Source organism: Catharus ustulatus, chromosome 17 (genome assembly GCF_009819885.2).
Source record: "Catharus ustulatus isolate bCatUst1 chromosome 17, bCatUst1.pri.v2, whole genome shotgun sequence".
NCBI lineage: Eukaryota > Metazoa > Chordata > Aves > Passeriformes > Turdidae > Catharus > Catharus ustulatus.
The window spans coordinates 5600748-5625276 of record NC_046237.1 but is presented as its reverse complement, the minus strand read 5'-3'; the positions used below and the strand labels follow the sequence as shown (position 1 = coordinate 5625276).

General features: G+C 45.1%; 3 protein-coding genes across 3 annotated transcripts in view; all 3 read right to left on the bottom strand.

The window, feature by feature from the left end:
- COL9A3 (collagen type IX alpha 3 chain) overlaps positions 1 to 7121 on the bottom strand; it is a 32880-nt gene extending 25759 nt beyond the window's left edge. Inside the window, exons 1-3 of the mRNA XM_033075019.2 lie at positions 5523 to 7121; positions 4307 to 4384; positions 141 to 176 (exon numbers count right to left, since the gene is read on the bottom strand). Coding sequence (XP_032930910.1) covers positions 141 to 176; positions 4307 to 4384; positions 5523 to 5588 — 180 coding nt within the window. The 5' untranslated portion in view covers positions 5589 to 7121. The remainder of the gene's footprint in view (positions 1 to 140; positions 177 to 4306; positions 4385 to 5522) is intronic.
- A 334-nt stretch (positions 7122 to 7455) lies between these two features.
- OGFR (opioid growth factor receptor) lies at positions 7456 to 17915 on the bottom strand. The gene is made up of 8 exons (XM_033075140.1): positions 17624 to 17915; positions 14095 to 14139; positions 13371 to 13433; positions 12999 to 13083; positions 12585 to 12663; positions 12109 to 12175; positions 11682 to 11830; positions 7456 to 10885 (listed from the first exon to the last, which is right to left on the bottom strand). Exons 1-8 carry the CDS (start codon positions 17801 to 17803, stop codon positions 9541 to 9543), a joined length of 2013 nt encoding a protein of 670 aa, XP_032931031.1. The 5' UTR covers positions 17804 to 17915; the 3' UTR covers positions 7456 to 9540.
- Positions 17916 to 19043: 1128 nt separating this feature from the next.
- LOC117004495 (MRG domain binding protein) lies at positions 19044 to 23809 on the bottom strand. The gene is made up of 5 exons (XM_033075275.2): positions 23587 to 23809; positions 22629 to 22750; positions 22003 to 22084; positions 21436 to 21513; positions 19044 to 20399 (listed from the first exon to the last, which is right to left on the bottom strand). The coding sequence occupies exons 1-5, from the start codon at positions 23807 to 23809 to the stop codon at positions 20209 to 20211; spliced, it is 696 nt and encodes a 231-aa protein (XP_032931166.1). The 3' UTR covers positions 19044 to 20208.
- Positions 23810 to 24529: the final 720 nt, after the last annotated feature.

The following is a 24529-nucleotide window of genomic DNA, read 5'->3' as shown; positions in this document are numbered from 1 at the left end:
TTCGTTCTATTTAGAATGTGTTTGTCCCCTGGGGCAGTGCTGAGCATCCCCACTCCTGGGAATTCTGTGGCAGATGAAGAGGAAAGTGAGGCTGTGAGTGCCAGCTCATGTTCTGTGTTCTCTTGAAAGGAAATACTCACTGGTGGGCCTGGCAAACCAGGAGGGCCTGGCTCTCCCTGGAGGAAAGAGAAAAGGCAGGGTTAGTGCTGAGCCTCTCTTTGCTGGCTTTTCCCAGCAGTGGTGTTTCCAGCTGCTCTCAAACCTCTCCTCATGCCCACTCCAAGATTTATCTCATGAGCTGATGCTCTAAACCCTGCTACCCCCTAAGCAGGATGAGCCTGGATAGCCCTTTCCAAGGAAAAATCCACAAATCTGGGAAATTTTGGGAAATCCCCAGCCTCCCAGAGAGAACCACTCCTGAACAGTGCCCCCAGAACTTTAAACTTCTCCCAGACACAGTTAGAATTTATTTGCATTTGGGAGTGGCTGCAAGTGGGGCAGAGAGGAAGGTGGGTGGGCGTCACAACTTCCAAACATCTTCCTGGTGAAACAGAGGGATTCAGGGATAAACTCCAACTTTCCAAGGCACAGTATGAAGCTGTGGTACTGCCAGGAGCTGGGGATTACCACAAAGTGAAGAATGAACAAACTGTCTACAGTGATTTTCTTCATATGACTAAACTTGGACAGGAAAAGCAAACAGGCACAGCCCCCAACTGATTCCCACCTAATCCAATTGCACAATCTGGATTGAACACAATTTTCATAGAATATTTCAAAAGCACTCTTTTTTTTTCCTATTATAATAAAAAAAACTTTTAAGAACAGCATTAAAAGTGATTGTGAGACAATATTTCGTAAGTCTTTAATCATTTTGTAAAGCCATTCATAAGTGTGTGTGTGTGTGTGTGGACTCCAGATAACAATTTATATTTTATTGTTAGGCCCTAAAAGAAGCAAACATTTGTGAACAGCAGGAGCTTGATTGGAGCTTGGTTTCTAACTCATCCCACAAAAAAACCACTTTGTGTCCCAGTCCAGAGGATACCCTGCCCTCCTGGCTTCAGGATAAGTGCCCTGAATATTGGGAGAGGTAGTGTGGGTACCCTGGAAGAAGAAAATCTCTGTTATTAACAGAGCAGGGCTGGAAATAAAACCATCCCACCCTGGGCCTGCTAATCAGGAGGCAGGAGGCGTTTGCAGAGCTGTGGAATTTATAGCAGGTTTCTATATTTACTGGGCAAATCTGTGCATCCTGGAGCTGCTCAGGATTTATGTCCTGCACCCCTGAGTGACCAGAGGGACCCTGAACAGAGGCATCTTTATGCTCTCACTTGCTGAAGCAACTCCCTCAGTACCCTTGGCCACAGCTTTTCCATAAATAGTTATCACTATCATGGCTGGGGAAGGTTCAGTGCCAAGGAAATGAAAGGAGCAGTTCTTTGGAAATGAAAAAGCAGCTGGAAATGGAGGGAGGGGTGGTTTGCTCCCTCCTCCAGCACCTGGGACTGCCAGCCCCTGGCATTTTTCCTTGCCTCTGTGGTGGGAATCTGCCCAGGGGGGTCACAGCACCAGCACAGGCTGCTGGGCACATCTGAAACCTTGATCCTGGTGTGGGGAGCCCTGCAGGAGCACCAGAACTTCAGAGAGCTGAATCAAAAGCCTAATCAGTGTTTGTACCCCCGATGCCAGATCAGTGGGAATTAGAGGAAAGGGCTGTCAGCAAAAGGAAATGCTCTCCTGGTGCTGTGAGAAGGAAGGAAAAGTTTATTCTTTCTCAGCAAGTCAAGCCAGGAGACAGAAAGCAGGGGAAAAAAAAAAAAGCTTGATTTTTTGAAAAGTGACAATTACTTATTAGCAATTTAGGGAATTACATCCCCAGAAATAATTCACAGGAACTTGTCACTAATTCTTTCCATCAAAACATGCTGTTCCTAGTCTTGGGAGAGAGAGATTTTGCTTGTTACTGAGTATGAAACAAGAAGCTTGTTAAAGGCTCTAATTATAAAATATTTCAGAGGGACTTGATGTTGCAGCTCCCCCTGAAAGGCAGGGATGAAAGCAGGACCTTCAAGAAAGTGTGCTGTGGAGTTCATCCAAGGAGATATCCTGAATAATTCAGCTGCATGCTCTGCACCTCTCACTGCTCCCAGTAAGAGACTGCTGAACACCTCAGCAGCACTCACCCAGCTCAAAGATATCCAGCAACACTTCCACACCACTTTCATCCAAAGTCCCCTGCCAAGATGACCTGGCTGGAGTGGCTTACAGAGTTCAGGAATACAGTGCACAAAACTTGCAATTGCAATTAAAGAAAAAAAAGTCTCAGCACCAAAAGAAAAATAAAAGAATGGTGTCACTCTGCAGTGGCATAATTGACACTGCCACTCAGGATCCCCATGCAGCACTAGGGAGGTGTAGCACAGTGCTGAATTTTATACACCATCTAATTTTGGAGTGTACTGACAAAAAAAGGCCAGCTCTTAAGCAGGGAGGCTGCATGACTGCTCAACACCAGCCACAGCCCTGCATCTCCTCCTGTGCAATTCCTGAAAGGGCTCACTGTCCTGCTGAAGAGCAGGAACCATCCTGGAGCCCAGCCCTGGACAGCCAGACCATCTCACCTGACATCCTCCATCCACAGGAGGGATGGGGTTCAACTCTGTTCAAATAAGAAACTATTTCTGTGTAGCCAAAATCTCCAGACTGAAGTTGGGACTGCAGGACTTTGCACCTTAAACCTTTTACTCAGCCTTTTGATTTATTAGGACTAAGTTCTTCACGTGAATTAGAAGTTATTTGATCCTTCCAAAGCTTTCAGTTGTGGATGAAGGGGTGTAGGTCCACAGGACTGACACATCCCTGGGCTCCTGTTTCCAAGAGCAATCAGAAGTGATGCTAGTGCTGTTCCAGAATTAAATATCCTGTAGAAAGCAGGAACTGAGCAACTACAGAGTTTCTTTCCCATTTCCTCTCTGCAGAAGTTGAAACTTGAAGTCTGAAGGGTTTCATCCTTCCCAAACTCTTCTTTTTGCTTCCACAGTGAATCAGAGCCAGCCTTTCCCAAAGCAGTGTCCTGCTGCACATGGAACCAGTGTCCTTTGCCCTCTTCTGAGGTTTTGTCACAAAAAACAGTGGAAGCTGCTGAGGTGCCAGCTCTGAACATCTCACACTACAAAACCAGAGGGAGATTCCCAGCAGTACAGACTCCTTTAGCCAGAAGGGCACCCAGAGGGAGCAGCTGGAAATCAATGAGGTTCTCTCTTCAGCCCAGCCTGGCTCCCCACTGCAGGCACAAACACTCCTTGTTCACCATGTACCAGGGAACTCATACATATTTGTTTTTTTACCTCCTTATCCAAAAGAAAATGACCTGCATGGAATGAAGAGATTTTTTCAAGGTTGCTTAAGGGTTCAATTCCAATAAATGCACTTCTGAAGAGCTTTAAAAACCCCTGCACTATTCCACAAGCAGCTCAGAGAGACAAGAGCTGCTCAAACTGGAAATTGAAGCAGGAATCCAGACTTTTGCATTTGATGTGGTCTTGCTGAAGGTCCATCTGATGTTCCATTTTATCCACTGCCAACTACAGGACACAATTCAGTCCTTATCCAACAGATGCACAGAAGCAATATTTTTAATTTCTATAGAAACATCAATGAAAAGTAATAGAAAAAGATTTTCTCCTCCATGAAGTCCTGGGTTATGCAGTCTTCTCCCTCTGCAGGAGCTGTAAGGAGCTGCCTGCTGAAACAAAGGCTCTTCATTTTATTTGTCTTTTGGGCCACTGCAAACTCATGTCTGGCAACACAAGAGCCGGATCCTGACACACCATGTGCCAAAGTGAGGGATAACCATGATGACAATATTGAAATAAAAATAATAGGACAAAAGCAGGGTCCAGGGCTGCATATTTGAGTCTCTTGTAGCCTCTCTAGAAATGTAGATGCTCTGAAGCATCACATAAATCTGTCTTTGAACTGCTGAACGTGTGCTGACCCCACACACATCATAACCCTGCACTCAACCCTGTGCCAGAAGAGAAATATTCTACTTTGCAAGCAGGTTCACAAACCCTGAGCTCTCCCTGGGGACAGGGGAATGACCCTGCAAAGAACCTGCTCAGCACCTCCAGTTCCTGTTCAGACTCTGCAGAATGAGGTCTCTCACAAGGACAGTGATTCTCCAGGTCCATCCCCCAAACAGGGGAGATGCAGATCTGGAGAACCAGAGCACTCCTCTGCCCCCCTGGGCTCTGCCCTGCCCCACCCCTCGCCCCAGCCAGCCCCTGTCCCCTGCACTCACATCAATGCCATCCTTGCCAGATGGTCCAGGGGGTCCTGGAGGTCCAGGAGGGCCTTGTGGTCCAATTCTTGGAAGGGACTGAGGAAAAGGAGAGATAAGAGTTTATTTTTCCATCAGAAGGAACACCAGGCTAGATCAGAAATCAGTGGCCAAGTCCTACAGCTTAACCCTAAATCTGCACCCCCTGCCAGCCTGGGTGGGCTCAGAGTTGACCCAGAACAGTGCAAGGCTCCTTGGAAAACCCTTTTGACTGAGCACATTCCCAGTTCCTTTTACTGGAAATGCAAACTGGTCACTGGGCAGCAAAGGCATTTTGTTGTATAGGAAATTGTTCTGACTACCGACACATTTTGGGTTGGGAAGAGAAGGAAATGCAAAGCCCATGGAAAAGGTGCCAAGTGCTTGGTAGAAATAATTAATTTATAGCCCCAGTCTGATGGGGTGATAACAAATCCACAGACACCGGTGAAGACAGGAGGAGAAAGGGAAAGTCTCCTCTCTGAGCAGAATGCCACTTGAAAATCTGGGATTTTGGAAAGGTCTGAGGTGGGGGGAAGGAAAAAAGGTCCAATAAATGACTTCTGTATGGAGAGGGCTCCAGAGAGCAACTTACTGTAGCTTCAGGGAACAAAGGTTTCATTGTAGAAGCTGCTCTGCTCACAGCAGAGTTCTGAATTCCCAAGCCAGGCTGTGAAAATTCCTCACTAACAATGAAAAATTCACTGAGGAGTCACTTCCCCAGACAATAATATTAACACCAGACAGGGTAGTTTGATACAGCTTCATGTCTCAAGTGAGCAAGGGTTAAACATGCTGTAAGTGTAAAATTCAAAAATTGATTGAGGGAATGAGTAAAATTCTGATTCAGGTAAAGACCCAGCTCAGATCAGTTCAGTTTTGTTGGAAATCAGTTACTTCACTGTAAAAGCAAACTTTTTCTTGCATCAACAGATCTTCCCTTTCCAAGGCTTTCCCTCTCATAACTGCAGTCCTGAATGAGAAAACAACACTTCCACAGCAAGATAAAGTAGCAGTTTTTACACTTCCCACACAGTACAAACCCAGGCACACATTTGTAATAAACTTTACAATCACAACCTGCCTATTGCCACGTTTCACCCACAGGTACAGCACACACCAACCACCCTCTCTTACCCTCACAGGCTTTATCCTAGAGAAACAAGGAGGCACAGGAGACACAAATGAGGTTTCTCACCTGAGCTGATGCTGTGGCCAAGAGCTGACACAGGGAGAGGAGCCCAAGAGCAGAGAATCCAGCCATGGTGCCCAGGCTCTGCCTCTCTCCCTTCCCTCTGGGGTGGCCAAACCCTTTCTCCTCCAGGGTCCAGCAGATCCCTCCTCCTCCTCCCGGGGCTCAGCTTACAGAGCAGAGACTCCTCGCCTCCAGATAAACCTGTGGCTCCAGCTGGAGCCAGGGAGAGGGGCTGAGCTTGGAGGAGAGGAGGTGGGAGAAGGAGGGGGAGCAGCAGGCAGGCAGAGCTGCTCTCATTCCTGCCCTGCTGGGCAGCCCCAGCCTCCTGCTCCAGGAGCCCATGGAGGGGCTGGACTGGGACACAGGAGCACAACTGGGTGACTCCAGCTGCAAACACAAAACTGCTCCTTAGGACTCACCCAAGTTCATCACCACCTCTGTGCTGGGCAGGTAAAAAGCAACACGGGGTGAGCTTTTGGCCCGAGGCCACCTAATTCCAGCAGGGACATAAAAAACCTGTAACAGTGCACAATCACTACACAGAAATGCACTTACTGCTCTGTTAGCTCTGGAGCTTGTTCACATCTCTTTTTTTTTTTTTAGGGTGATCTGAAGAGCACTCGTTCCTTGAGAAGTGATGAATGCTGGTCAGAAAACAATCAGACAGATACAAGTAGGAAAAAGGAGGAACATTTTCAAAACCACAAAGAAATATTTGAAATATTGTGAGGGACAGTTCCCTGCCTGGTGATCCCAAATGGCAATAGATTCATGAAGATGCATCTCTGCAATGAGCTTCACTATTCCCTTTATTGATTAAAGACAATTTCATCCAAATCAGGGCTTGGAAGTGGAGAGGAACAGTGGCCAGAATCCTCAGGGCTGAAATGACACAGCTCATCTAGTTAGGAACACAAGAGGAGAAGTGGAAAAATCAAAGCTTAGGAACTGAAATACCTGATTTTAGCTCGGCATCTTTACACCAGGAGGTTTGTAGGAGCACCCAGTGTTGGTCTGTCCAGCTCCCCAGCTGCCAGTATTCCCAGAGCTTTGGCAGAGGGAAAAAGGACTCAGATTTACCAAGTTCCCACAAGATTCTGTGGAACAGGCAGCTGGGGACAGAAATGTGTGTCTCCAAGTCTTCTGATGGATTCAGAGTAACTGGAATCCTTTATTAGACACCTCAAGAGGGAGAGCAGCTTTGCACAGCTTGTAGCTCCTCCTCCACACTGAGGAGAATTGATGGCAGGAGGGAAGGCAAAGCAGATCCAAATTCCTCAGCAACACCCTGTCCAGAGCAAGCAGGGCTTGGGGGGCTGCAGCAGGTGGAGCCTGCCCATGACCAGCACAGGAAGGACCCTGGGAGTGTTCACCTTGAAATGAAAATAAACCCTGAAGCTCCCACAGCCAGGCTGGGCAGGTGCCCTCCTGCCTGGAGCCCCGGGGATGCTCAAAGCACAGTCCTGGTTTGCTCTGCAGAGCACCACAACACCTGTGGGAGAAGAGCTGCAAAAGCAATACAAAACATCCTGAAACATCCCTGGAAGTGTTCAAAGCCAGGCTGGATGGAGCTCTGAGCAACCTGGTCCAGTGGAAGGTGTCCCTGCCCTTGGCAGGGAGGTTGGACCAAGATAAACTTTGAGGTCCCTTCCACCCCAAACCATTCTGTGATTCTGATTTCCAAGCATGCCATTAAACAAGCAGCATGAGAGGGTGGTCTTTTCCCCAAAAAACATTCACTGGGCATGTTTTAGAGGTGGAGAAGACTGGGCATCACCTCTCCATGGAAGAAACAGCAGGTGTGTGCCATGGTGAGCCCAGCAGAGTTCCATTTCTGGGAGCAGAGCAACACTTCTTGTTCATGGCTCCAGGGGGGTGGTAAATACAGCGTCATATCTTGCCATCAGAGATGAAAAAATGTAAGTGGAAACTGATATGCATTAAAATCATGCTTTAATAGGGGAATTAACATAACACTCTGTGATACAGCTCTGAATGCTTGGAAACACCTTGTGAACTCAGCACACACCTACAGCCAAAACTCAACCTGGCAGGAGAGGGAAGGGCTTGGTTTGAGCACTCACTCCAGGCTGGGGCTCACAGTGAAATCCCATTAAACACAAAACCAAACCCCACCATAACAAGATAGAGGATCTATGCCCCAACTGAGCACATATTCACAAGGAAAATTTCATTAAATAAGAAAATTACTATAAATCTGTACAAAAGCCACAATTAACAATTCATAGGAATCTGTTAGGAAAGAATTCTCACTCAACATCTTCAAGTATTTATCTCTGTAGTTAAGTATATTCTTATTGGCTATTTAACTCCATCTGTTCTTACAAAGAAAGAAGTATTTTAAAAACATTAAAGCCTTTTTTCAGTACATGTGTGACCATGAACATCAGATGTTAAACTTGCAGACTTTTATTCCCACACACATGTGGCATGCTGGATCAGAACCTACAGTCTGGGAAGGCAAATCATCCCTCAAATTCCTTGAAAGATAAAGCTCAAGAGCTGTAGCAGAGAAAAAAAACAACATTGACATTGCACAAGCTGCTGCATCTGCTCTCTGGCCATCTCCTACACAAACCAAACAGCACCAAAGAACCTCAAAACCAACCAAACAACCTGAGCAAACACAAATCCAGACCTTCAGGCTGCTGGAAACAATTTCCTCTGCTTCATGAAACAGATCCTCTGTTGTAAATATTTAGGAGTGAAGGTGCTGAACCGTTTTAATGCTCCTTCAGACTTGGTGGAATATCGTGTAAGTGTGGCAGAACAGCTGACAGGGAGGTCAGGAACACTGAGGCAGGCAAAGAGCTGGCAAGGTCTGAAAGTAAATTCTTGAGGGTTGGAAATAAATGAACCAGACAAGCATAGCCTCTCCAATTAACGTTTCAATTAACTGCCCCACAAAGCCCAGTGGTTTCCAGACATGCTGCACTGGAACATGCCTTGGCTGGCTGACATTAAAGGCAAAGCAACCCTGCCCTAAGTAGGAAACAAGTTGGATTTGACACATCAAACCTCATGCCATGGGCCTGCAGGAAAGGGCTCCTCCAGGCCACTGCAAATTACCAGCAAAGGCTGAAAAAAATGCACTGGGAAATGTTTTGGCAACTGAGAGATGAGGGCCTTTGCAACAGTCATGGACACAAAAATCTGTGGAAGACTATAAAGGGTCTAAAAGTGGTGGGAAAACCTGGGGAAGAGCAACTCTAAACAGTTTTATGCAAAAACCTGGAGCTTTTTCTTTTAAACTCTCAGTAGGCAATTTGTAGTCTTAACTCTAACAAGAACTATAAAGCAAACCCTGTGGGGATAGAGAGAAATAATTACTCAGCACTTTGCACCGCAGAGACAGAATCTCTACACAAAAGTTCATACTGGTCAGAGACATTTTGGCTACAGTTTTTATCCCAGTCAAAAGCCAAACTTATTTTCCTTACCAGAGGAGAGGCAACTACATTGACATCATGTGAAATCCATATACTCATCTCTTTTAGAGAAACAGCACTTTTGAAAGGAAAAAACTCCTGGTAACGTACAGCCTTTCACAAGAACAAACAAAATCACACAGCAGTAGAAAGGCCTGGCAAATTAGGTCATGCTGTCTTACATTAAAAATTGTGTCTTTAATAAATAGTTAAGTAATTCAAACAAGGAGAAAGATCAATTTTCCTCTTCTCTTTCAGTAGGGACATAACCAGAATCAAAGCAAAGTGCTAAAATCCCCGTTCCTCCAAGATAGCCCTGAACATCAGATACACCCCAGAACAGGACGTGGCCTGTCTGTGAAAATGAGTAAATGAAGAGTTTTCCTCTTTAGGGTAACCAAGAGCTGGATCTCAGTGAGTTTACTAGAGATGATCAAAACCCTGTGGAAGAGTGAAAGTGAGACAGGGGCCAGCTGGATCATCCCAAAGGAAGTTTATTCAGTTCTCCAAGCCAGCAAAGCTGGCTCCCAGCACACAGGGCAGTGCTGGCTCGGGCGCTTGCCATGCTGCTCTCACTCTGCTGCTCCCTGCTCTTCACCAGGCTCTGCTGCATTCTCAGAGCCTTCACCTTTTTCTGGTGGGACCTCAGCACTGTTTTCTTCAGGACAAGTGGGTGTTGTGCTCTGCTCATGACTCTCTGGAGCTTGCTTCTTTTCTGTGTCTTCCTCCTGCCCTTTCTCACCTGCCTTTTCCTGCTGTCCTACCCCATCTAGTTCACTTTTACCCTCCAGGAGTTTGCTGTTGCAGAGGTGCTGATCACCCCCTGCTGAACCTGACTTGCAGTCATCCTTGACTGGAGCAGTGCAGCCAGTCCTGGGGGGCCTGGAAGCAGCTGGTGGTCTCACTTCCCCACCATCTGCATCACCACCACCACCCCCCTTCTCACTTGGCACTTCCACTGCTGCATTTTCCTCACTGTCATTTTCTTTTTCAGCCTCACCGTTAGCAGCAGATGGATTTGCCTTGGCACCAGAGGCTGAGGGCCCCATGCTCAGGTTTATGGCCAAGTTGACTGGTTTGTTTCTCGATGTTTTTTTATCAACTTTCCTGCGTTTCACAGCTGCATCCGTGGTCTCCGGCGCCGCCGGCTCTTTGGTGCTTGAATCATCTTCCTTTAGTGCTTCGTGATTCTCTTCTGCCTGGGAGACTGGGTCTGAGGGGATCTCTGCATCAATTGCACACTCTCCCAGATTATGGGAAATGTTTTCAATATCAACAGAGTTTTTCAGTGATCCATCCCCTTTAGCATCTGCCAAACTTGCATTCAGTTTTCTCTTCTTGCTCTCCTTTGTGCAGTCATTCTCTGCAGTACCCTGCCCTTCTTCAGCTTCACTTTTCAAATCCTTTTCCTCCAGCTGGGCAAATGAGGTTTCTTTCTCCTCTTCATCATCTCCCACCTTCGAAACACCTTTGCTTATCTTCTCCTTTACATGTTCATCACTCACTTCAGGCTTTTCAGCATCTCCAGCCTTCTGTTCCACCTCTGGAGACTGGTTCTGATCCTTCTCCACAGAATCACCACATTTCTGACATGGAGTGTCCTGTTTATCCTCAGGCCTTTGGTGTGGCTTGGCAGAGCGGGGTCTGTACTTCTGCAGTTTGTCACGAGGCCCCCACACGAAGCTGCTCTGAGGTCTGAAGTGTTGCCAAGCGTAATGGACGAGTTCTCTCCTCTTCCGTTTGCTTCTGACAGTGAACAGGAAGTAATCCAAGGCACTTCTCTTGACATTTGGTAATGTCTCTTCGACAAGAGTTTCTGTGAGGAAAAACTTCACCAAGTGCACTTGATAGTCTTCATAGCCCATCTCCCCCAGGCACTTCAGGATGCGAGTAATCCTCAAATTGTTGTGGCTGAACCTGAAGGAAACAGATAAGCAAAGCTGTCAAGGGAAAGTCTTACAAGTCACTGTGAACCTCTGAGGCAACTGCAAAATGTTTTATCATTTACTGGCTGTGAGCCATTAAAGACTGTTTGACAATGCAAATGGGAGCACAGGTGGGTTTACTTTTAAAGCACCCATTGCTGCTGTCTGCCTTCAGCAGCTCCTTTCTAACCCTCCCTGGGCTGACAGGATTCATCATCTCAGCTGCTTGGAAAAGTTTTGGCTTTCTGAATCTGCCACCAGTAGATAAAAACCACCATGCTGGACAGACACACAAGTCCTGCCCCTAACAGAGACCCTACAGGGTAAGGCTGTAGTGTTGAGAGCACAGGCATGAAAGGATGCTGCCAAAACCTCAGCACTTAAGCTAGACACAACTGCTTTTTCCTTTCTAACACTTGACAGACTTCAAGTTGTTTTTCTTCTGTGATTATGCCCACTCCTTTCAAGGTGTTAATATCACCAGGAAGGGTCATTACTTACTCCACAAAACCTGCATAGAACCAGACCATTTGCAGAGCATTTTTCAAACAGGGACTCAAAACATTTTACACACATTAAGGGTGCTTCATAAACCATCAGGGAGCCATATGGAAAGACTTCTATTTTGTAGTTTAACAGAATGAAGTTAAAAATACTTTCACTAGATAACATTTATCAACAAAAGCCTCCACTCCTCAATGGCTGAGGATTTCCCAAGCATTGACTTTTTTTCCCCCCCTTCAAAGTGCCTGGCTGCAGTGAACGCTCAACAGCATCAACACACTCACCTGTTCAAGTTTTCAAACCGTTCCCGCCAATTCTCTGCTCTCTCAAGTTCTCCAGTTTCTTCACTGACCAGGTTGATTCCATAAAATCCCAGCATGAGCTTGTAAGCACGGATAAACCTGTCCATAACTTCCTTGGACTTCCTAAAGGCCTGAACACAAGACACAGCAATTATTAAAAGCTGCAGCTCCCTAATTACCTGCACCAGATCAAGTGGCATCTGAATTCTAAACAAGGGTTGATTGTATCACTAAGCACTTCATTTGCTGACACAAGATAGGTAAATGCTTCACTGTGAGCTCTGTGCACACTAAAAACCTAAGGAAACTATGGGAAAAAACATTAGACTTCAAATATCAGGTATTTAGGGGAAATCCTAACACCCTTCAGATCTCAAAGAAAAAAGAAACAAAAGATCAAATTAAATACCTGGATTTCTTGGCAGGTGAGTGGCTTGGCACGCCAGTTCATCCCATGTTCACGTAAAGGGAACAGCCTGAAGGAAAAGAAGTTTTCAGGCCAGATGAGCAAAGATGACATCCAACCTGGGGTACCAACTTGTTAGAACCAAAAAAAGATTCCAAAACTTGTGATATCATAGGCATCTCTTGGAGAACACCCATCCTTATGGACACAGAAATCATTTTCTAGTAAATCCCTCCCATAAAAGCATTGTCTACACCAATAACAAAAAATTTTGCTTATACAAATGACTGAGATCTACTGCCACAGCTGCACTGGAAACCTGTGTTTCCAGGAGTTCCAGTGCCTTGCTTCCTGAGGAATGCAACTCAATTAACTAAATTAACTAATTCTGAGTCTTGTGTGAAATCAGGAACACACATCCACCTGACACTTAAAAGAGGCACAACTACAGAGGCACTGTGTTCATGCAGGCAATTTACCATTGTATGTAAGAATGGTTTTCTTCCAGTGTTTCATACTTGTCCCCCCAAGATGAAAGCAGAGTTTCAATATGCACACCTACAAGGAAAAGGAAAAGGTCAGGCAAGAAATGACACCAAATTAAAGTTAGCCAGTTAGTCACTCCACAAAGCTCACTAGCCAGACCCAGATATTTACACACAGGTATTAGCTTCTCCAACAAGACAACCAGCCAGAAAAAAATACCTTAAGCAAGGTGTTAAGGAAAATACAGCAGGATCTTTTTAAAATAACATTCTTGGTGGGTTTTTATTTGGTTTGGGTGGTGGTTTTGGTTGGTTGGTTGGTTTTTATGGTCTTACATGAATGAAACTAATCTTTCAACAACCAGCTGCACCAGATGGCATCAAACAGCCTCCACAGAAGGTACTCACCGTGGGGCACAAAAGCAATGTCATTTTTATAAAAGCTTAAGTTCCACATCTCTTCCTCCTCATCATTCTCTGTGTCTTTCAAATCCTGGAGATGAGAACAAGAAATGAACAAGCAGCAACCTTTTAAAAGGCAGTAATCACTCCTTGCTTTCCCTCACATTCCCTACACATTTCAAGCTAAATCCTCAAAATGTGCTTTGGGAAAAGTAGCACCTTATTCCTGATTCACCCACACGTACATCATCCCTTCCCCCTCACAAATGAATCCTTGGAAGGTGCTGAGGCTGTAAGTACAAAGGCACAAGGGTGCTCCCAAATCTAGGAAGTGTTTCTGAAGGCAGGAGTGGTGAGGAGGAGCCCCAGGACACGTACTGGGTAATGTTTTCTGTATCTCTGCAGGTCTCTCGCCGCAGTCCAGTTGCGCCTCCCGCTGCACTGGAGAGAAGAGACAGAGCAGAGACTCAGAATAAAATCACCTTCTGCAAAATAAAATAAAATAAAATAATGTCCTGACTGAATTCAGTACTTTTCACAGGTTCCCCTGCACGTGCCCTGCACTCTGCACCCCCAAAACCAACCAGACTGGTGCTGCATTCCTGAAGACAAATCTAAACCAAGATTAAATTAACACCATCTCCTGTAACCAAAATACTCATTTTCCCCTCTTACCTTATTAATAAAGGCTTTTATGTTTTATGTATTTATTTTATCCCCTTGGGTTTGCCAGTGGAAATTATGAGAACAAGCTGGAGATCCCAAATATGAAAATGTCATTGTTTTTCTTTAACTCAAAGGCTTTAGAACAAGACATGCCTCTGAGTTGCTATAAACCCTACTGAAGACAGAGGCTAGACTTTAAAATTGTAGAATTAAGGATGCTAAATTGAATTCAAGACTCATTCCCTGCAGACCTTGCTGAAATAGAAGTTTTCTTAATATGCGCTTTATGCTCACAATCAGCCTTGCTCATTTACACAGTGGGTAGCAGCAGAAACACGTGGTGACATTAGATATTTATTTTATTGGACTTCTCTCCCAATCACAATCTTCATTATTACTCATCTTTCCATGTAACCAAATTTTATGTCAAGCCTACCTGAAAACCCTTCCAAGTCAGCACTGAGGAATTTGAGCTTTGATCCTGCAAATACAAAGCATTTAGTTGGAACATTTTGAAACCAAACTTCACTAAGAAAACAAGAAACAGATACAAAATGAGAATACCCACAGCAGTGACTCACAGAATCCCTATTAGTTGCCAAGTGACAGATTTACCTAGTTACAGCTGAATTCACTGTATTTTATGCATAATTCAAATTGCTACAGAGAAAAACCTGTGGTGCCACATGAACAGGCACCAGGTTCTCATCACAGATGTGCTAGATTCATTCCAAGTGTCACATTTAGACAGAATTCACAAAGAACAGCTTCATTTCCTCCTCTGAACCTCAAAGAAACAGAAGTTGCAAGTATGACTTAAAAGCGCATTTTAACTGAAATATATACATATTGATTTATAATTTGAATACCTTAATAAGAGATTTTGTTACATTCACAAGCAACACAGACAGGTTTAATTTTGCTGAGTGCTGAACCATCACATCCCAAACCACCACAGCATTTTACAGTGTTCTGTGAATTGAGAACCACCAAAAGGAACAAGACTGCTCATGAATAAAGGGCACCCAAAGAGGGCACAGGCAGAGGGTTCAATGCCAGCTCACAGAGAGAACAGGGAAGTTGGGAAATGAGGGTAAGATGTGCAGAGTCTTGCAAAACAAGCATTAAAATGAATTTAGAAGAAAGAAGCAGCAAAAACTCCCCCAAATTACTTCATAATCCCATTTGATATTTCTCAACATCACATGCACAGAGGGAAATAAAACCATTTTCTAACAACACCAATCACTAGTTCATTAATTATTAAAGCAGGAATTGGTCAACATTTGCAGCACCTTGCTGTAATGAAGTCACTCATTCAGTTGCCCTGATGACAGTTACGTGGCATTAATGACAATTTTGCTCCCAATTACCAAATAATCCAGAAATTCTTTACACTTAAGGTTCTGAAGTAACATCCTTGAACACAGTCAGGTGGGACAGGAGAACAGCAGACTGGGTCCCACTTAGAAAGAGAACTGGTTTGCTGAAGAGCCATTGCAGATACAGAAACAGATGCAATGCCATGGTGCAAGAGGCTGTAAAAGGCTTGTCCAGAAGGAAGCCAGATCCAGGGAAAAGGCAATCTGGAGACAGCACAGAGAATAAGATGGGGAAGCAAAAAGAGCAAAACTCAGCTTTGCTCCTCCCACGCTGGTCGTGTTTCTGGGTCTCTACAAACTTCCAACTTAAGGCTTTTCTTTCCAGCTAAGAAACACAAACTGAACAGCAAGGCTGAAACTTCCCTATAAAAATCAAACACCTTTTTGTCTCACAGCAAAACTAAGTGGGTTTCATGCTCCAAACCTGTATCACACCAGGCAGAAATGTGCATTGCTGTGGGAAGAGCAAGGGAAGCAGAGAACATAGCCAGGAAAAAGTGGTAGAAAGATGATCTGGCTGAGAAATCAGCTGGAAAGCTGCTGTAACCAAAAGGGATGTGGATTGTGAACGAGGCACAGGAATAAAAAAGATGAGAGTCCAGAAGAGTGATTGAAACTTTTTGTTGATGGAGATTTAGGAGAAGGCAGGACCATGGGGTTTGTTATTAAAACAGCTGATCATGAACTGCAGGTGCTTCAGCAGTCTCAGAGAGAAGTTCTTCAAATGAACACAACCCCTGTAGTTTTCAAAGCTCATTTAGAGAAGCTGAAGGCACTGAAATGCAAAGGAGCTGGAAAGACACAGCTGCAGGAACTTCAGGCTGTGAACACTCGCAGAGACAAGTGAAATGCAAAAACAGAAGCAAAATTTTGTTTTGAAAGTGCATAGTGCAAATAACAATAAAAAACTCTAACCTCAGTACCAAAGAAAGACATTATCTGCTTCAGCCGTAAAGAAAACCATCCAGGCTGAGGGGAGAAGAAGGAGAATTAGTGTAAAAAAAGCAGAAGTAGGAACAAGTTAGGGAAAGTTATCCATGCCTTTGCCAGGCTGCAAAGGCATAAATGGCTAGCAGAAGATTTACTGCTTCTTTGTGCATTCATTCTCAGTGCCCTTACAATTTTTTGGGCACTGTCAGACAGAGGGGACTACACATTCATCACTGAAGAGCTCCTAACTGAAAAATGCAGAATATTCCAGGGGTTCTAAGTCTCAACATCTTCCTTGGCAAAGCTGAGAATGTCCACTCACTGGAGTGAAAAAATAGTCCTTGCTTTTACAGTTGTCACCATCCATTGCTCTAAGGAAAAAAAAACCTGAGGAACAAAACACATTTAAACAGAATAAAGGGAATGTTCTGGAGTTATTAAAGCTTGTGAACTCCAACCATGTACAAAAGAAAAGTTGATAGGGTGCATTTAAACATTGCAAAAAAACTTCAAAGGAAATCTCTGCCTTTTCCCTTCAGAATCACATGTACTCCACCCAAAATACCTCTGGCCTTTCCCAGATCTATGCATGCAGAGAATTTATTTTTCCTTCAAAAGTGGTTATTTCTATATTTTAATGCTTATTAAGCAAAAAAGAAAGCTTAACATGAATCTCTTTTGAAAGTATATTAATCAGAAAGCTTTATCTGCTTTTTTATCTTCTAAAAATAAGGATGAGATGCTGAAACGAAACTCGAAGTGAAGGAGTGGTTTCCCTTTCCCAGAAAAGGGAGGAGTTAAAGGACTGAAGTGTGTTTTGCCAGACATAGGAAGTACTGAAAAGGAAAAAGTTGTATTTACCAAAGCAGTGCTGGAGAAGAAATTCCTGACACTCCATGTCAAACTGAAAAACACCGATGCTATAAACAGAAACCTCAGATGACACTAACAAATTCCTTTTATTTCAAATAAATATTATTTTAAGGCATCAGACACAAGTGCTTGTGCTTTGCAGCACCTTGCTCAAAACTGCACATGTACCTTTAGTTTTTAAAACAGACCATTTTTTGGTTTTCTAAGTTGCTCTACATTCACTATCCAAGAAATAAAACGTGTCTATGAGAAACGAAGAGTAACAGATCATTTTTTAAATTGAGCAGATGTTATGTAATGGATTTTTACTGATGGCACGAAAAAGCCTAGGGAAGGCTACCACACAAAGCTGAGCATACCAACCAAAAACTTCAAACAACATCAATGCCACAATGTCAATGCCACAATGTCAAATGCAGGAGCCATCAGCAGTGCCAACAGGCAGGTGCCACACACAGCACAGAACCTGTATTTACAGGATAAAATACACACATCATAGGGTATGGTGGGGGAAAACAAATTATAACCCAGCTCATGGCAATGTAATGGAGCTTGAGGAGCCTTGAAGTGACAGCAGCCCTGTAAGCCCCGCTCCTCCAGCAGGATTTCCTTCCTCAGGATGAGGGCACGCTCCGAGCCGAGGATCCCCCAGGCCCGCGGGGCCTCCCCCGGCCCCGAGCAGCGGCAGAGCGGGCAAGGACGGCTCGGCACGGGGCTCCGGGCTGGAAGGGTCCCCTCAGCCCCGCAGGCTCCGCTCCGTGCCCGCGCCCCCACACGCACCTGGCTGTGCCGGCAGCCCCGCGCCCGGCCCTGCTCCGCCGCCTCCTCCGGCTCGCCTCCGCCGCCATCCTCCTCCTCCTCCTCATCCTCCTCATACTCCCCCTCCCAGGTGGAGTCATAGCTCCAGAGTTCGGCCTCGTCCTTCGCCTCCTCCGTCCTGGGGCTTACCAAGGCCGTCATGGGGAGGTGAAGGGAAAGGGAAAGCGAAAGGGAGCGGGGTGAGGCGGCGGGGCGGCCCTTCCGCCCGCCCGAGCGCACAAAGCCCGGGCACGTGTGGGGGGGAACCGCGGGGCGGAAGCGCGGCCACGCCCCGCCCCCTTCCTGCGCCCGCCCGCACCGCGCCCGCGGCATCCGGCCCGAGCGGGGCAGCGGGGCAAGGGAGAAAGAACAGCGTTCCTAAAGAAGGGATAAAGAAAGAACAGGGTTCCCAAAGAAAGGGAGAAAGAACAGGGTTCCGAAAGAACGGAATAAAGAACAGCGTTCCCAGCCTCGGCCGGGAAAAGGGAATAAAGAACAGCGTTCCCAAAGAAAGGAATAAAGAACAGGGTTCCCAAAGAAAGGAATAAAGAACAGGGTTCCCAAAGAAAGGAAATAAAGAACAGCGTTCCCAAAGAAAGGAATAAAGAACAGGGTTCCCAAAGAAAGGAAATAAAGAACAGTGTTCCCAAAGAAAGGAATAAAGAACAGGGTTCCCAAAGAACGGAAATAAAGAACAGCATTCCCAAAGAAAGGAAATAAAGAACAGCGTTCCTAAAGAAGGGATTAAAGAACAGCATTCCCAGCCTTGTCCAGCAAAAGGGATAAAAGAACAGCATTCCCAAAGAAGGGATAAAAGAACAGCATTCCCAAAGAACAGAAAAGAACAGCATTCCCAAAGAAGGGATAAAAGAACAGCATTCCCAAAGAAAGGATAAAAGAACAGCATTCCCAAAGAAAGGATAAAAGAACAGCATTCCCAAAGAACAGAAAAGAACAGCATTCCCAAAGAACAGATAAAAGAACAGCATTCCCAAAGAAGGGATATAAGAACAGCATTCCCAAAGAGGCAGCACTCTGAAAGCGAGGGGGACAAGGCGCTGGGGGCAGTTCAAGTGTTCACCTTTGCCAATACACAACTTCACATCCAAACAGTTCATACAAAATCTGCCTTGCTGGATTGACCAGAAATGCCCAAGTGGATTTTCCTTTACCAGGCTGTGCTGAGTGGCTGCACCACTACACGCTATTGTCCACACATTTCTACTCCAAGCTATAGAAACATTTCATTGGTAGAGCAAAAAATTTTGATGAGAATGCCATGGATGAGAAGGATTTGCCTACAGGGACATGAGACTTGTGATAACGTAACTGGCACTTTAATGCTAAATTACTCTCAAAATAAGTTGGGCCAGATCTTAATCAAGTCACACAACAACTGCCATTTAGTAAAATAAAAACAAGTCAAATTTATTTTTTGTATAAAACAAGAGAAGCAAATTAGGCAGACAAGAACTTGGCTATGTACCTAGAATAAAACCAAAAAATTGAGAAGACTCCTAGTGCCTCACCTTGAAGGCAATACTGAGAAATCAAGAAGTAATTCTTGTTTTTATTAACTGATAGTTAATATAATGAAACAAATTCAGTACCATTTCAGCCTGCTTCATTCACCGTTTAACAGGTGTTTGTTGACTGCAACCCTTCTTTTGACAACACAAAAATAGTAACTTCATCAATTCTCAATGTTCTGGCATAAAAAAGATAAGCACTGCAATGTCAGCAAGATTCTTCGGTTGTAGAACAAAATGAACATTTTGGAAAACCAATTCTATTCACATCTACTAAAACTGCTTTAAAAAAATAAATAATTAAGTACAAACCCCACTGTCATACACTACTGTATTACAAATGGATGAAGCAACACCTCCACATTCATGCACAGCTCAGCTGATCCCTGGTAAAACCATGTGTCATCACCAGATCTTTTATTTAGGACACTTACTCATTATTTGGGCTAGGGGCATTATAATTTCCACTTTACTTATGGTTAAAAAATGTTTCATCAAAAAAGGTGAAATGAGGTTTCTCCAGCAAAGAGAGTGACAGAATACTTCAAATGCAGTGGTTATCTGCATTTAGAAGAATTTAAGTTTTACTGAACCAAACAAATTGAGACATTTGATACAAATGGAAGGGAAATGGCCAAACATTACCCACAGATGGTCTGTAATAGTCACAGACAGCAAAGGCAGAAAAGCAACCCCACATTTACAGAAACCACCTCTGCTTTGGATGCTCCAAGGCCCTGTGCCCCATGGGGCACTCTCCCCACGAGCTGTGCTGACACAGAGTGTGTTGCTGGTTTGAAATGCAGCCCTGGCACTGTCACACCCACCCTCCCCACTGCCAGCTTTGTCCCCACACCCTGGGAAGGTGGCTCCTGGCTGCTGCCCAGAACACACCCAGGAGAGACAAAGCCAACATGCAGATTCCTCCAATACTGGCTCAGGTATCTTTAACTTCCTCCCAAAGTTCATGTGGTGACTGCTGCTCCTTGTTTTTCCTGCTCTCTCCTCCCATCCCAGAGTTTTTCTCTGCTCTCAGCTCTATGTCCTGCGTCGTTTGGCGGCGCTGGGACTCGAGGGGTTGCTGTTGGCATTTAGAACCTTCTCGGTGACTCTGTTGCGCTTCCTCTTATCAGACCCTTCTTTGGATCCAGGATCTGATGAAGTTTTCTCTTTCTCTTTGCTGCTTGGCTTTTCAGTTGTTTTTGCTAAACTTCCAGAGGGTGCAAAAACTGAAATAGGACCAAAGTAATGATTCCAGATCAGAGTCATACACATAGGCAAACAAGAGTGATATCAAACTTCTTTATATTCCATAAAACGTCTCAAAACAATCGACTCTCAGCATACTTGTCCAGCATTTAAGTCTTACTTTCAGTTCTAAAGGAAAAATCTCTGAGAAAGGCACATCTTGCTTTTATTATTTGCTTTAAAGACAGGCATATATTTTGACAAGCTAAAAATCAAACTCATTAAGTGGAATTAAACAGCACTTAATTTTAAAATAATTTAAAGGAACACTTACAGAAACATAGGACCAATCTATGGAATTTATCATCAGCAGCAGTCATTACATTTGGTACCATAGATAATTTTAAAAGTGAACACCCAAAAATTTAATATATTTTAAAATACATTTTAGATCTTTTATTACAGTCTTTAAACACCACTTACTCAGTGATATAAATATGATGAAATTATATAGTTAGCAGTTGGCTTGGTCTGTTAAGATAAATGGCAGGATCTCTACTGTTCACATTTGACTTGTTCTACAGCAAAGTGTTAGGAAAACAAGCCTTTTATTTAAAAGCAGCAAGGTAATGAGAATAAAATAAAATAAACACTCTGCCCATCTTCTCATTTCAGCATGCAATTTTACAATCTCTCTTGATTTATAAGCCCTATTTCCCCCATGACTACAAAGTTCCCAACACAGAGCATTTAAGTTCAAAAAAATCACTCAGCTTTCTTCCAGAAATCCTCAGATTCCTTCAGACTCCCAGGGGTTTGTCAAGTACATATTAAAGCAAAAAATTTCCAAGCTATACAACTTTGTACAGATGAATTAGGAGCAAAGAAGAAATCTTTTCAATAAGCAGCTGCTTACTCTGTGCACTCTTAAATTAATCAAGTTCTTAGCATGAGCACAGGCTAAGTCTGAGTACAAATCACAAAGTACACTGCATTTGGATTTACATTTTAACATTAATTTCTCAATTACAATTGGTGTTTAATCTCGTATTACACAGTAGAGAGTTACAAAATTACCTTCTTCAGGACCTGCATGCGTTTCCATATCTTCTTTTAAAATTTCCTCTTTCACTTCTTCTTCCATCATTACTTTTCCTACAGAAAGGATTGTTAGCAATGGTTAGATGGTTTTAAAGAACCACATGGAATTTTTCTGGATTAGTAGCTTCTGCATATTTTCAAATATTCCATGGAACATTCAGCAGTAATTCAGTGTCAAGAAATTATTATTAACATGAGAAAGTGAAATGCTAAACAGGTAAAACATATTGCAATGTCTTATCTGTACTAAGATTTTACACTGAATTTTTAGTGTAAAGTTTAGTGTACCAAGTAATTGAAAAGCATTCCAGTTTAAAATATCCCAAGTTTAAAATATCCCAAGAAGTCCTTTGGCAGGTGCTTGAACTTCCTAGTTCCTACTTTGGATAACACACATCAGCTCTCACTGGTCAACCTCAGATTTCTGTCCAACTCCTGCACATTTCTATTAAATTTGACAATCAGGCTTTTTTGGGGGAGTTTAGTTAAAGATTCTGGGATGAGATTAAAGCAACCAATAATCAGACAGCAATCACATCTCACCTTCTCTCACTTCTTGAATCATTTCGTCAGGAAGAGCAAAATTCTTCTCTATATTAGGGAATGGAAGAATCTCAGATTCATGCTTAGAAAGAAAAGAAGGATCTCTGTGAGTGACTGGTAAAGACTTTAATTTGAATTTTGACATGCAATCTCCAGTTCTATTTTACATGCAATTAGGAGCTAAAGAAGTTTTAACAAGACTCTTCAGATGTTAGAGAATCAAGAGGCTTCTGGTATCAAACTGATTACTGAGGTCAGGATACCTGAGATCACAACTCATGATCATTTGAGATCATTTTCACAACTCAAGCATAGCAAATTCGTATGTAAACACACAGTAATTTTCTCATTTGACACTTATGTATGTATCTAAACATTTTGTGGATCAGCATTTAGGCAACTTTAATAAACAAAGTCATAACACAGTATAAAAAAAAACCCAAAAAAAAAAACTTCACAAGGTTTTATTGTCTAGTACGTAATCCAATTTATTTAGGGAAAACCCCATCAACTCACTAGATTGACAGCTAAGTACCATGAAAGGCACAACAGGCCCAGTGATTTTGGCCTGACAAAACTTCTGAACTCCATGAAACCACGTGGCAGCACCAACCCTTTATACTCACAAGAGCCTGCATATCATACATGGTGCTCAGATGGTCCCAGATCACTTTGGATGAGATCTGCCGTCCGATATTCTGGCTGAATTTATCCCGGATACAAATCATGTGGAAATGGCGATTCACACCTGGGGGAAGAACCCAGTGCAATTAATTCTGCCAATAGTTTTCTTTACGATATTTAGAGATATAAAGAAATTTATTTATTTATTTACTTAATAAATTTAAAAAAGCCTCGTTGTTACAAGGAATCCATACATTACAGGAGGGACAGCCAGCAGCTGGGCAGGCTGATCTTTCACCCTACACTGTGGGTGCTATTCTCTAGAGAGAATACCCTGTGGGTAATAATAACACAAAGCCAGAGCTTTTAGAGGGGCTGTTTGAGAAACATCCCAAATAAAGTATAGGGAGTGCTGTGTCCAATTCTGGGCTCCTGAGTACAAGAGAGACACAGAGCTCCTGGTGCAGGCCCACTGAGGGCAACAGAGATGAAGGAACATGAGCATCGCTCTGACAACAGAAAGCAGAGGGAGCTGGGCCTGCTCGGCCTCCGAAGACGTGTCTAAGACTTTATGAATATCTAAAGGGGGGTGCCAAGAGGATGGATCCAGGCTCTGCTCGGTGGTGCAGAGCAATAAGACATAAAGCAATGGCCAGAAACCGATGCACAGGAAGCTGCACTGAATACGAGGAAGAACTTCATTCCTGCGAGCACTGCGACACACCGCCCAGAGAGACGGCGGAGTCTCCCTCACTGCCCATACTCCAGAACGGCCTGGGCACAATGCTGTGCCTGTCTGTGGAATGACCCTGCCTAGGCACACTTTCCCGTGCTCGCTGTGACCCTCACAGGCCGGCTCAGGGGCCCGCTCGCTCCCACAGGCCCCGCCGCAGCCCCGCGGCCCCGGCCCCGCTCCCCGGCCCGGCCCCGCCGCTCCCTCAGGCCGCGGCCCGCGCTCACCTACGGGCTTGTGGCCCAGCATGGCGTGGAACAGGCACACCTCCACCTCCGGGCTCCACACCACCGCCGCCTCCTCCGCCGGCGCGCCGGGCTCCGGCCCGCCCGCCGCCGCCGCCGCCGCGGCTGCAACAGCGGCAGCGACCGCCGCGGCCGCCCCGGGCCCGGCCGCGGGCAGCGCCGGCTTCTCCACGGCGGCGGCCGAGCCGCCCTCCGCCTCGCTCATCCCCGCCGCGCCGCGCCCGCAGCGGCTCCTGCCGGCCGGGAGCCGGGCACGGCCGCGCGGGGCCGGGCCTGGGGCGGGGGGAGCCTCGGCGGGGCTCCGCAGCTCCGGGCGGTTCCTCCGGACGGGGCCGCGCCGCGCTCGCAGCGCCTCAGGCGGGAGCTGAGCCCCGGCACCAGCCCGGAGCGATGGGCGAGGCCTGGCACTGCCCGCGAACAGCCTCCGGAGCTGTGGGAAGAGCGATCAGGATCACTGGGGAGAGCTTGGGGAATGTCTGGGGAAAGTCCTGCGGGGCTCTGGAAGTGCCTTATGGGGCTCTGGGCACAGCCTCTTGGACCCGTCATGGTTCAGGGTTTTTGGGCCAGAGCACGCTGCCATCCCAATGGACTGTGCAGGGCTCTCTGCATTTTGACATCCCTGGCACTGGGAGTTCACAGCGGGCTCAGGGTCAGCCCTGCTGCCCAGGAACTTCGGCCACTCCTGGCTTACCCTCTTGGCCAGTTCTGCATTTGTCCTTGTGTGACCCACGGACCTGGCAGGGTGGAAGGATGTCCCCAGCACTGCAGGACCTCTGACCACCCCTCTTTGTCACAACAAGATCGTTTTATATCAAATATCAACCTGGCATTGATGCTTGACAAGTAAATGTGCCTGGCTTGGTTACAAAATGCAGAACCTACCAGCTTTGCCCATCATTTAAGATGTAAAAAAACAAAAAAAAAA

Coding starts and splice junctions, on each gene's coding strand:
- LOC117004495 (XM_033075275.2), bottom strand. CDS start 23,809: ATGAGCGAGGCGGAGGGCGGCTCGGCCGCCGCCGTGGAGAAGCCGGCG. Junction 21,514..22,002: donor GATTCAAGAAGTGAGAGAAG/GTGAGATGTGAT, acceptor TCCTTTCTGTAG/GAAAAGTAATGATGGAAGAA. Junction 20,400..21,435: donor GCATGCAGGTCCTGAAGAAG/GTAATTTTGTAA, acceptor GTCCTATTTCAG/TTTTTGCACCCTCTGGAAGT.
- OGFR (XM_033075140.1), bottom strand. CDS start 17,803: ATGACGGCCTTGGTAAGCCCCAGGACGGAGGAGGCGAAGGACGAGGCC. Junction 13,434..14,094: donor TGACTTGGAAGGGTTTTCAG/GTAGGCTTGACA, acceptor TCTTCTCTCCAG/TGCAGCGGGAGGCGCAACTG. Junction 10,886..11,681: donor CGGTTTGAAAACTTGAACAG/GTGAGTGTGTTG, acceptor TGTTTCCTTCAG/GTTCAGCCACAACAATTTGA.